General features: G+C 31.9%; 2 protein-coding genes across 2 annotated transcripts in view; one reads left to right on the plus strand and one right to left on the minus strand.

Annotated features, from left to right (window-relative positions):
• Window positions 1-779: 779 nt before the first annotated feature.
• On the minus strand, window positions 780-5156 carry LOC134721089 (uncharacterized). Its single transcript, XM_063583814.1, has 4 exons — window positions 5018-5156; window positions 2991-3080; window positions 1762-1886; window positions 780-1291 (listed from the first exon to the last, which is right to left on the minus strand). Exons 1-4 carry the CDS (start codon window positions 5058-5060, stop codon window positions 1115-1117), a joined length of 435 nt encoding a protein of 144 aa, XP_063439884.1. The 5' UTR covers window positions 5061-5156; the 3' UTR covers window positions 780-1114.
• Window positions 5157-5289: 133 nt separating this feature from the next.
• Window positions 5290-14134, plus strand: part of LOC134721080 (solute carrier family 41 member 1-like) — a 32261-nt gene continuing 23416 nt past the window's right edge. The window contains exons 1-2 of the mRNA XM_063583801.1: window positions 5290-5466; window positions 13263-13718. Of these exons, the coding sequence (XP_063439871.1) occupies window positions 13332-13718 (387 nt within the window). The 5' untranslated portion in view covers window positions 5290-5466; window positions 13263-13331. The remainder of the gene's footprint in view (window positions 5467-13262; window positions 13719-14134) is intronic.

The raw sequence follows: 14134 nt of genomic DNA on the forward strand, positions 1-14134 counted from the left end.
ATGTACCTGTCCCAAGTCAGGAGCCTGTATACTGTAGATTCATTTATTTTCGTGGGTATCAATTTTCGTGGATTGCTGAAAACTTGCATATTCCTAGATATTTGATTTCGTAGTTTAGCCAATCTCCGTATACAAAGCCTATTTAAAATATAACATTCGTTGAACATTTGAATTTGTGGTTCACGGTTCACCTATACCCACGAAAATTGGTATACAACGAATAATAATGAATCCACAGTATCAGTAGTTGTCAGTTTTTGCTGTGTAACATATTTGTTTTTCATTCATTTTTTGTAAATCAATTAGGCTGGTAGTTTTTTCAATGGAATTGTTTTACATTTGTCTTTTGGGGCCTTTACCATGACCTATAGTTGTTAATTTTTGTGTCATTTGGTCTCTCATGAAGATTTGACTCATTGGCAATCATACCACATATTCTTTTTTATATTTATTAACCAAAGACTTTCACATGAGAATGATCTTATTTTACACTTTCACATTTACATGTTCAAAGAAGCATCAAACTTGATCAAAAACTTAATTTGGTATTACTATTTTTTAAATTTCCTTTCAAAATGAACATGTGTTCTAAGTTTCAAATTGATGTGGCGCAAGTTGCATGATACTAGTAAGCTAACCATTTTTTTACCCAGTATAGGATAGACTAACAGACAAACACACAAACTAACAGCCTGAGAGACAGAGGAACATACCAGAAAACATAAATTGATAATATTCCCCTACTTCATGTAATGATATATATATGTACAATATTAAAATACTGTAAATGCTTTTATTTACCAAAATATACTAGCTTTTAAAGTTTGATGTTACAAAATTTATGAGACATGTCCAGCACATGCATGCAAAGCTAGCTCTTCTTATTGTCTCTATTGAACTGGTGCCTGTAACCAAATTTTAAAATGTTTACTTATTTCTGTGAAGTATTCCCTTTAGATACTAAACTGGTAAATCACATATTATGAATGATCACAGAAATAATGATGAGAACAATGAATACTATACATTCTGACAAAGTGTTCTAAGGTGACCACATAAACATGGCAATGTCTTCAAAGGAGCTGTGAAAGTTATCACAAATCTTGTACAAATGTCATCCAGGTGGTTTATCATTATGGTCCATTTCCTCTATATGTGGTTTTTTGGTATTTGTTTTTATTATTCTAAAATTCTCTTCAGTCACTTCTGGACCATAGAATTCATCCTCAGATGATTCACTGCTCTCTTCTGAATCATCTTCTCCAGAGCTCTGTTCAAACAATGCAATGTTCTGTGAAAAAAATAATAGACATTCATAACATTATTAAAGGACAAGAGATTTCGATGAGTCTTAGCCACTTATTGCACATGAATATGGCAACAACTTCATTTGTGAAGTCAGGCAAGTTTTGTTTGTGCTTACACCTTTTGTTTCCATGAAAAAATTACTTACAAGATATGGTTTGGAATGTATTATATAGTATAATAATGGTCTAGTAGATGAATATATCTTACCACTATAGAGAAATATAAAGGTTCAGTACAAACCTATCATCTGTTTTTTTTTCATTTTTAATAGACATTATATGCAAAATATTTTTCAGGCACTGCCGCACATTTATATCATACATGTAGGACTGGGCATGCACACATTTAAACTATATTAATATATTTATTTCATACAAGGATATTTCCTTCTTCTTTTTTAATTATTTTAAAATTTATCCAAGATTATTTAAAGAATGCAAAATGAATTCTTACCATTTCTATAACATGATCATTTTCATTAGATATACATTCTATGTCAAGGTCATCAGCAGGAATAGTGTCAAGTTCTTTGTTTGCATCTTTCATCAAAGGAAGAAATTGTTTCACACTTGATAAAACTGTAATCAAATTTAGATTAAAAGTTAAGAAAAAGCATATGTTTTTCATACTAAATCTTCAAATGATATCTATGTTTGGTCTAGCAATGGCAAAACATTGTATGATGTATCTACATATATATACTTGTCAATAACAATCTTAGATGCTATAAGTACAAATACATTATATCCTGACAGCCCAGGTCACTTATGCTAAAAAAACATTATCTCATGTCATGTTCAATAATTTCTTTATTATTTTAGAGAGTTTTGTGTTGATGACTGCAGAGCTTTGTTAATCTGTGTATATAAACTTTAAATTCTTCCACTACTTTTACTGCTACCGCTGAAAGTAATGAGGACATTAAGTGTTACCCATGATGTCGTTCTTTCCATCTATCCCTTTTTGATTTTTGCTATCTTTCTTAAATTTGACTCATTCAAATTTTATTCAAATTTTATGAAGCTTTAACAAAATGCTTAGAACCAAAAGTTGAAAACTAACACACAGAATAAGAATTTTGGCAGTGATCATGAATTACTTGCCATTCTAGAGTTATGCCCCTGTATCAGGCATGGTGCAAATTACATGGCAATGTTGTGCATTACATTTGTATATTATTATTACTAAATGACAAAACCATGCATTAAAATACAATTACAATAACAAGGCCAAAACATTTTTTCTGTTTCCACACTTTAACTTAAGTTTGTCTCATCCAAATTTTATGGAACTCATGAACAATGTTAAGAACCACAACAAGCAGACAGCTGTCGTATTTGGGTTGTGAGACAGTTTCCGTCTAAGAGTTATATATGTATGCTTTTTTTTTTACTGGAAAAATTGCAACGCTTGAGTCCTGAGACAAATTTTTCTTTTTTTTGAAGTTGTGTCATCCTAAGGCTTGACACTTAAGGTTCTAAATGTCCTTTGATTTTATATCTACCTAACTTCCTAGGTCATTAACATACATGTAAATGTACAACCAACATCTCTTTCTTGAAAATCAGTTATTTTTTCATAGTAATTATTTGTCTTTGTAAACCTTTCAAACCATTCAGCACATATAATTATACATACATAGTGACACACTTATCCTTGCAATGTATAGCAATAGAACTAACCTGAACTTGGAGGCATCTTACAGATGCTTGGAGGTGTAGTAGACTTTCTATCAGTTTGTTTAACAGATAATAACTCTGCTAAACCTTTGTCTAAAAAAATGAAGATAGAAATTTGTTTGTAGCAAGTTTATCAAGTTTGCTATCATACTACATACTTATACATGTACATATATTTATACTGTTTACTTGTACAATGTACATGTAATTGTGTTATTGAAAAAATAAAATTCCAATAAGAATTCGACTCTTGACAAAAAACAAAATAAAATATTGAACAATTAAAAGTAATCATAAATTATTCTAACTCTAGTTGGTTGGTGTTGTTATCTTGTTTGTGGTATGTGGCCATAATTATGATTATGTGTACCATCTATTGACCTGTTTTACATTGTAGATTTGATAAATGAGATTACAGCTGTTTTCTTAGTCTTTTGGGCAGAATCTTATTTTGGAATTTGCTTCCTTAGCTACATGTTAAGTCTTCTGTTATTTGTAGGTAATGATTGTGTCTGACCTGTTGAAGTATGTGCACATCAAGGGTGCAGAATTACTGACTTTTGATTGTACTCAAATCTTTTTTACAAAACTAACAAAAACAAAAATTATTTCAGACCTCTGACAAATCATGAGAAGAATATTTTGATAAATCACAGTAAAATTTTAACCAATTTTACGATAATATGGGGATGAAGTCCCCTATTACAGTAGAAAATTCAATAAAAAAAAAAAAAAAAAAAAAATCGGGAAAATTTCCCGAATTTATCATTGTACTAATGAACTCAAAATTATTCAATTTTTTTTTGTTGTGTTTTTGAATTTCCGGATCAGCGCAGAAATCTACTTCCGTTTCCTGTCTTGTTAACATGAGACTGAATAAATTGTATATTTTTTTATCAGTCTAAGAAAGGAACTAATACTGATTCATTTAAAAAAAAAATGTTTGTTATTAAAAAACCATTACCTGATGACAGCGTTTCTTTGTTTACATTGAATATGACTTCATAACTTAAATAACGTCACAACTAAAATCCCTAACAACAGAACCAAAATCAGAAACGTTACGGTATTTCCGTTAACATTGTTGATTAAAAAAAAATCATATACTTCGTCCCCATTCACAGGTAATTCCTGCCTCAAATTAGTAGCCAATATGATTGTTTGAAAGCTGAGGGTAAAGGGCATAACTACCATTAATACACCTAATCGCTATTTATTCCATTCCGGATAAGTTCTAAAATTACACAACTTTTTCATCCAGTTGAAGCTATCTGGGACCCTGTTTAAACAATTCACCATGCATGATACTTTTTAATGAGACCTGTTTAAACTACCGTAAATACTTCAAACAAAATATTTTTCTACTTCAATTTTAATTTCCAAAAAAGTGGATCATACTGTATCAAAGTTTCTTCATGATCACTTTCTAAAGTTTTTCCTCCCTCAGCTCACTGCTGATGACCTCCATATTCGGCCCATGTGACCTAAACAGGAAGTTGTGTAAATGACTGTTTTTCCAGGAATGGACTAAATAGACGTATTTACACTTGTATGCAAATTTGTCCGCCATTACATAACATCACACAGGTTCCCGGAAACTTTGACTTCATAATTCAAAACATATGACGTCACAACTAAAAAGTGATTGTTGCTTGACGTCAAAAGGTTATTCGGAGGCAAAATACAGCTAAATACCAAAAGTGTAAATACGTTTATAGCGATAAGGTATATTAAATATTTTCCCAGGGGAAAAATTCTTACATTATCTGCAACATTTTGTCTACTGAATGATTCCCATTAGAGTTTTACTCAACACTAGCGTGTAAGGTCAGTATCCAAAAGTGTTATTGGAGTAAAATAGGACCTGATAGCTGAAAATGTTTGTCTGTACTAAATTATTTCAGCATAGACTAGCCATAGAATATTATGAATATTAAAAAGATGTTTTTTTATGATGTAAACAGAGTAAATTTTGTCCATTTCAGACCTTAGATATGAAAACCCTTTATGAGAAGTGTTAAAATTGTTACCATTTTTGCTGAATTCGACTCCTAGTAACTCTTTTGACGCCATTTAATGTAAAAATTTAAGAGTAAACCTTCTATATACATGTACTCAATTCATGTGTCCATGGGCGCAGACATCTTTGAAATAATCTCTATAAATATTGTATAACCTTTTGAAATATCGGTTTATTTTTGTATTGAATAAATACAAAGAAATTATAATCAAAACAATAATGAAAAAAATCAAAAGTATATTTAAATTTTCACAAAATAATCTTTGCTTTTATTTAGAGACTTTTTATCTAACTGGTACCAGAATAACGGTTAAACTTTTTGTGCATCGCTCTATCCAAATAACGTGGTACCAACAAGTGACAAGTTGGCAAAATTTGTAAACAACAGCAACGCACAACCAAAATCGTTTATATCATATATGATTTGGTTACCGTATCACTTTTCATAATAACTCAAAGGTAGTAATCAAATTCGATCCCAAATATAACCGCAATATACATTGTATGTCAATAATATTTAAAAATCGACTATTTTTTCTAGGGACTTGAAGCTCTAGCCTCTACTAGACATACACTAGTCTATAGCCTTCTGTTATTGCTTTATTGCTTAAGCCTCGGTCACACCTTACTGAATAGCTCGAACGGACGCCTAACGGATAACAATTTTGTCAACGGACAACTTTTATTTTCATCCGTTAGGGGTCCTTTTGTCTTATCTGGTAAGGTGTGACTGAGGCTTAAGATTTTAAAGTCCTGTGGTACATGTATAAAAAACAAAAAGTGATGTATCCTGGTGCCTGTCCCAGATAAACCATAATCGATCATAATGACAAACAGTTGAACTGACAGTATAAATAGATAAAAATAAGAAGGAAATGTGGTAATGATTGCCAAATATTGAAATAAGACAAACTACCCACTTAATTTTAAATAAAGTGGATGTAATGAATTATGAAAGCTGTGGTGTAGTGGTTAGTTCATCGTACTACTAACACTAAAGTTTCTGGTTTGATTCCTGTTCCAGGTTGAAAATTTCAGGGACTGAATCTTAGGCTCTCCCTTGACACAAATTGCGAGTATGGTCTTTAGGAAACATTGATAATCTGTCGGAAGGGGATGATTAAAGACACCCTTGTAGATTTTAAAAAAGAGCAGGCTAATGCTGCTACAAGGCAGCACTTGCACCAGAAAAGCGGTAAGGGATTAATATAACTTGCAAAACTTGTTTCCCAATCCGCTGTAAGTAAATACATGTATGTTTAAACTAAGGAATTACATTATAGGCAACCATATGACCTTCAACAATGATAAAATCTCATACTGTCTATAGTCCAGTTCCATAGGTTCATTTCTGAATAATTTCCATATTTTCCTTACTTGTCTAACTGTACATGTATGTGTTACAACTGGAGATAAGGAGAAATACATGTACAAAAAAAAAATACATATATTTATCATGCTGTTTGAAACCACTTCATCATGTTCATCCTATACAGTGGATCCACTCCAGACGTTACATGTGTTTTTTGTAATTGAATGTTGAATATTTATATTCATGTACCAACTAAATAAAGTTTTTTTGTCTTACAACAGCTAACTTATATTACAACTACTTAACTAGTAGTTTTTTGTATAGGATGTCATTTTAATATGAGCTTAAAGGCCCATCTGCATCCTTAAGGATTCCTTGAACTGTTGAAGTCTAAATGAAGGAATTTCGGCATAAAAAAAAAATCATTATCCTGTAGGGTAGTCCAGAAATAATTGATATTCCTTAAGTATGTAATCTTAATTCGTGTAGGACAGTAATTTATAATATCGAATGTCACCATCATACTAGATTTTAATTTCCGGAATATTGTGTGCACCACCATCGACATTAAATCTCATCTGACTTAATAAATGTAATAAGGACCACCATCGACAGTAAAACCTTATATTATTCTATTTAACAAGTCACCTGTGATCATTCTTGTTATCAACTGACGGTGTTAATTTATATAAAAAAAGAAGATGTGGTATGATTGCCAATAACATGAATAACACACAAGAGACCATGAGACAGAAATTAACAACTATAGGTCACCATTTAGCCTTCAACAATGAGCAAAGCCCATACCTCACAATAAGCTAAAAAAAAGGCCCAGAAATAACAATGTAAAACAATTCAAACAAGAAAACTAACAGCCTTATTTAAGCCTATTGCTGAAATAAGTAGTTTGTAAATGGTCCTTAGCTTCAATATGTAACATGTTGAAGATGATTAGAACACTTTATAAATACTAGAAGCTAGAATCTGATAATGATCGCAATGATTTTTTTCTTCTTCATCATTTGGATGAAAGATAAAAACAGATCAAGGCCGTAACTACCCTTGAGGCAAGTGAGGCAATTGCCTCACTAAAATTTCGACACTGATTTTTTTTTATACATATATAAACATATAATAGTCATTTGTTGTTCTGTCTCAACCTTAATTTCTATAACTTGTCATCATTCCTTTCAAACTATTCTTCCTGGATATAACTTAGCATCTCAACGGGTGATGCTTCTCGATTACTTTAACCTATAGTAACGATAATCCTCATGGATCTCTGGTTAAAAACAGGCTCTTGCAGAAAAAGGAAAAGCGACACTGAAGGTTAAGAAGGAATAAATTATGTTTTTGTGAACAGAGTCTGGGTATTGCATACAAATTCTTCATTAGAACAATCCAAAAACGATAAGTAGACTGACAAATCAAGTACTGGGCATCGCAAGGAGGCAGTCCTGTCTGCGGAGTCATTTCTCCGTATCACCAACTTTTGACAAATCAAGTACTGGACATCGTAAGGGGGCGGTCCTGTCTGCGTATTCATTTCTCCGTTTCAAGAACTTTCATCTTTCTCTTTACAGATAAATAAAATATAAATAACATGAAACATGCATGGATTAGGTTTCATCCATGTTTCTTTAACCTTAAAAATTGAAAGAATATCCCATATTCCAATTTGATATTATTGAGGAATGGTAGAACCTGTAACACAGTATTTTGTCTTTACTTATTAGGGACTATGGAATTTCGTTTTCTTTATTCAGGGTCTCGGAATCGGACATCCCAACCCCCAAATCCTAAATTTATATATTCTGGAACTAAAATACCATCGACTATTTCCAGAAATGATTTGAAATTACGGACCTACATGTAAACGTCAAAAACTCCATTCAAATTCCCCTGTACCCATATCATATATACTTACTCTATAGATAGAATCATATACATGTATCTTTCCTCATTCTATCCATAGTTAGTCTACTCTATGTCAGCAAAGCGAGTTTAATATTTTGCAAATGCGACTGTATGATGGTGCTTACAGGAAAGCTTAATTCCCTATTGCAAACAAAACTATTACTACCGATGCTGCTACCGAATTGCTGATGGAAAAGGAATTGAAAGAAGACATTGATCATTGTGTTGATGATAATGTGCTACCTTTAGAAAACAGAATGCCCTGAATTGACTGAAAATATGCATGAGTGGCGAGAGATTGTGCGGTCTTGCCATGCTCAATATTCATCACGATAAGGATATCAACAGAACAAATTATTATGCTGAAACGATTTAACTGAGTGGCCATAGAAAAAATTAGAAAACTCTACTGAATCAATTTTTGTTTTATGTTCTGGCAGCAGACTCAAATTGATATTTGGATGATATTATCTTACATATAAATTTAAATAAAGTTGTTAAAAATTTGATGTTAGTAAAAGTCTTAAAATATGAAAAATTTATATAAAAAGTGTCCAAATTCGAAACATTATCAAACTCTCTAAAAATGCCTAGGATGCAGGATTTTGCACCATTCATTTCATACCCCTAAAAAAAATTTTCGCCTCGCTTCGCTCGGCTCAATTATTTTGCCTCACTAAAATAAGAGGCCTAGTTACGGCCTTGCAGATATATCATGTATATTTTTGTTCAGCAATACATTTAGTATGGATTGAGCTCAAGATTTCAATGCATTTAAGTCTGGTCTACTGGCTGCCTAGTCGGTCCGAAAGAAATTTCACAAACCTTATTCTTCTAAGAAAAATTGAATATGAATGGTAATTTGTCGAGAGAATTACTGTCTCTTGATGTTTAAGGTACTAGGTAATGACTTTTTTGGTTTTAAACCAGTTGATAGAGCAAGGTAACTGATGCAAGAGGTTTTCTTTGTTGTAATGTTAGCCATCTTTAAATACATGTACATGTATTAGATGTTTAAGCATGGCATAAAATAAGATATTTGACAGGGCAGAAACATGACTGGCAAATCTTATCTCTGTGGTGATATCATAAATTATGTTAATCTTAACATGTTCTTAATGATCATGTGATAAAACCAGTATAGTTTTTGTAAATAGTGTGCTTTAAATATAAATGCATGAATGTCTTGTATGTATCTAATATTTTATATATTGTGTGTATTCATTTGTAATTTACATTTGTACATGTATGTCATTCATATAATTGTACATGTGTACATTTTATATGTAGGTTTAAAAGGTTTTGAAAGCTTTGATATGTTTTTAGATAAAAATGAAAAAATGAACATGTGGTGTAAACCCAATGAGACAAACTATATACACTGTACCATTGGAAATATATATACCAGAGTCCAAATGAAATGGATGCTTATTTTATCAAATAAAGATCACTATAATTTTATGACTGTTTAACAATTAGTAAAACCCTCATTGGCAGTCATGCTAAATCTCTTCCTATTTAATTATGATGGAATTAATGGAATTATATTTTCTACTACATGTACAAACGGTAAAAGATCATAATTAAACTAATATGCCTGTGTTGATATTTCTGTAATATTTTAGTCTTAGTTAAAGTCTTACAGAGATTTTGATTTGATATACTGTATACAGAGGCGGTTTTAGGAGCCCCCCCCCCCCTTTTTGGGAAAAAAATTGGTTGCTAATATTGGGAATCACTGAAGCTTGACTGGAGCGGGCACCTCTTAGGTCAGTCAATGGGCCCCCACTTGTGAAAATTTCTGGATCCGCCACTGGTATGAACACCTATATATCCATATGTCAGCCTCTATACATGTGTATATATAGTTAAAATTGTTTTGGCTAATTTGTGTGACTGGGTTAGTGTTTCCAGTCTACAATGTATGTTTAGTTGAAATTTGACTTTCAGTAAGTTTCTGACTACATTTATAAGAAATCACACATAACCAAAGATAGACATGATAGAGTGGGTTTACTGTAAGCAACATCAAACTTTTTGGGTCACAAATTGAATCACATTTTGAAATGAAATATTTAATAATATATACATGTATGAAAAACAATTTAGGACTAGAAGTAGATATTGAATAAACACCATCTACATCATGTACATGTATACTGGTACATTGTATAATCAATAATGCAGTTATATTATTATTATCATATGAAAGGCATCTGTTAAACCGCATCCCTCTTATCCTATGTGTAATAATTTAAACTTCTTAAATTTAGTATAAAATAAAGTATGTGCATGCATATATAATTTCAATCACTTTTCGTCTTACATTTTTACCATATAAATATATTAATGTCTTGACACGCCAGCTGTTGTTTCTTTATGAGGATGGATTTTTACAATACAGCTTCTAGAGATCCTTCAATTTATTACTAGAAACATTATGTTTTTATTAAAAAAAATTAATATGCCTTGTCAATCGAATAATTCACATAGATATAGATAACATATATCTCTTGATATTCATTGAGATGACAGACATTCATGATCAGGGCAAATAAAAAGTATGAATTATTAAGTTTAGAATAGGTTAATCTGGGTTAGAATTATGAATAAATATGCAATCAGAATTGCTAAATTAACTTTTTTTTATTGTCGATACCTTTTTAATGAAACCATGCAATTGCATATGCCTCCAATAATGTAAATCAATAATTGTTTATGACTTGTCATTGTAAGTAATGGCAAAAGTTTTGTGTAATTTTCATTTTGCTTGATCATGTGATGGAAATAGTAAGTATCTTACTTTTGAAATGATGTAATTACTAGCAACTACCAGGTAATTTTCTATTGTTATTGAAAGGGCTGTTGTTTAAAGATATCTTTTTAATGAATTTAACCTACATGTACAAGAAGTTTTTCGCAAGCAGATATATTATATGTATTGACTTTTAATACGACAGCAAAAATTAAATTGTTTTGGTCTAATATTATTATCACGTCATGGTTTTCAGCATCGTTCGAAGACGGATGGTTTCGGTATAATAACTTAAGTATATTTTAATAGAAATCAATAAAATTATAAAAAAATGTCTATAACCACAATAGGAAAGTTGGAATTGATTTTGGGGGTTATGGTCCCAAAGGTTTAGGAATAAGGGGCCCAAAGTGTCCCAATATACAAGCATTTATCTAGTTTCAGGACAATAAGTTGTGTTCTGAAATTGTACCACAATGTTAAATACCATAAGTAGAAGGTTGGGATTTAATTTAAGAGTTATGGGCGCTGGGGCAAACAGCCTAGGAATAAAGGGCAAAAAAGGTGCCAAAAACTAGTATTTTTCGAGTTCCCACACAATTACTTGTGTGTAACTGTATATATCTGTCTGACATTGTACCACAAGGTTCCATATAACAAAGGGAAGACTGGGATTCAGTTTGGGGTTAATTTCCCTGAACATGTAGGAAAGAGGGGGCCAACAAAGAGCCAAAAAGAAGCTTATTTCAAGTTTACAGACAATAACTTGTGTTTAAGGGTATGGATATCTCTGAAATTATACTACAAGGTTTCTTACTACAAAGGAAAGGCTGAATTGAGTTTTGGTGTTCTTGCTCAAAGGGGGGATTCAATAAGTCGAGGACCAAAAAAGGGGCCTTTTTGTAGTCTCCAGTAAATAACTTGTGTTTAAGTGTATCAATCTCTCTGAAATTATACCACAAGTTTTTATACTACAAAGGGATGGTTATGGGGGGTTATGGCTCAAATCATTTAGCAAATAGGGTCAAAAAAGGGGGGAAACGAGGGTTTTTTCTGGTTAAAGGCAATTTAGACAATTTAAAAGCAGTTTAAGGGAGGTAATCCCAATTCCATTTTAAGAATACTGTTATATTTATGTTTGATTTCCTCCCTTACACTGCTTGAAAATTATGTATCAAGAACTGATGATTGTCTTGAGATGATTAGCTGTATTTTTTTTTTTAGACGTTTAATACTATTATTGATATTGATTTTAACCATGACTGTTTGTCAGTTTATATTTTAGTATTTTATGCTGTATTTCAATGAGTTGTTATTGTTGCAAACTCCATTAGAAATTTGAATTGAGATTTTTTGTGGAATAAGGGAAAGGGGAGGTGAAAACAAATTGGAAAATGGGGGGGGGGGGGGAAACCTATGCTGAGTCAACTATTTAATCACAATCCAAATTTAGAGTTGTATCCAGCTTGAATGTATTGTCCATACTTGCCCCAACTGTTCATTGTTTGATCTCTGTGGTCGTATAAAGCTGTTCCCTAAAGTGTGATGGTTACACTGAAGTGTGATGATTACACTGAAGTGTGATAGTTACATTGAAGTGTGATGATTACATTGAAGTGGGATGGTTACACTGAGGTGTGATGGTTATACTGAAGTGTGATGGTTTCACTGAAGTGTGATGATTACACTGAAGTGTGATGGTTGCATAATTGTTACCCTATCTTTTTGACCAAAGTGAGCTGGTTATAACACTACATGACCTATATTCTAACTTTTATCCATGTTCATATGCATTACTTAATTTGGTTGTAAGAAGCTTCTTTTTATGTTTGTTAATCAAACTTAAGTGTTCTCAAATGGCTATTATCTCAATTGCATTGATCTTTTTTTTGTGACATAATTTACTTTTCCTAGGAAAACAGTCCTTAATAGCTATAGATAATCAATGGTCTTTAACATGAGGATGTTTCTCAGCTACATGTCATGACAGGGATGACACCTTCGGGGGAGATTGTAGCTTAAAAACACCCCTCACTTGAAAAAACATTCAATAATCTGTAAAAATGAATGATCACAAATACATGGGATATTTCAGACTTACAAATAGAATCACAAAAAATATTTCCCTGCAAAGTTGGCAAGAAGTGACAAAATGTAAAAAAAAAAATGAGTGAAAATAAGTAAGTTGACAGTGATATAAAAACCAACTATCATGATCATACTTAATTACGTGAAGTAAAACAAGAATTATTTTATTTTGTTTTATTTCAGGCAAGATACATGTAGTTCTGTGACAACCCTTCTTCTTAAATAGGATTGAAATGTATTGTGACGGCTGAAATGGATAAGAAAGGGTATGATTTACGACAAAGAAAGAACCCTCCCACCAAAATCCAACATCCCTCCATTAAAAAATCTGTAACACACAAAAGACCAAAGATGGAAGTTGATTTAGGAACAATTCAAATGAAAGATATTTTAAAGCAAGAAAATGGAACAGTTAATGCAGGCTATTCTGATGAGGATGAAGAGAACACACTATTTGATCAGACACCACTGTTATCTCGAGATGAAATCTGTGCCTCCCCAGATATATTAATTGAAGAAGACAACAGGGAGGTCAAAGTTGACGAGAGCTGGTGGACAATTGGTCTTCAAGTCTTCTTTCCATTCATTATAGCAGGATTTGGTACTGTTGGTGCTGGCATGGTGCTAGATATAGTTCAGGTAAATGAAGAATTTTTGTTCTACATGTATAATTGTGTTATGTTTCATACATACTTTTAAAGTTTTGGTGGGGTTTGTGTTGCTTAGTCTTAATTTTTTTATTTTGTGTCTTGTATACTTCTATTTGTCTCACCTGTCTTTTTCTTTTTTTAGCCATGGCGTCATTTTTTTTTCGATCTATGAGTTTGACTGTCCCTTTGGCATCTTTGGCTCCTCTTTTAATCATGACATCAAAAGACTCAGGTATTTGGGCAGACAACTAGCAATGGTTTATGTGATAACTAAAATCAGTCAAACCAAAATGTTTTGTGGAAATAAGTTCCATAGAATTGTTCTGACTTACACTCTAAAGCCAGTGCTTATAAGAGCATGCTTGTAAAAATAAACTGCTAAATCTTATGTTTTCAAAGAAATAA

Source organism: Mytilus trossulus, chromosome 1 (genome assembly GCF_036588685.1).
Source record: "Mytilus trossulus isolate FHL-02 chromosome 1, PNRI_Mtr1.1.1.hap1, whole genome shotgun sequence".
Taxonomy (NCBI): Eukaryota; Metazoa; Mollusca; class Bivalvia; order Mytilida; family Mytilidae; genus Mytilus; species Mytilus trossulus.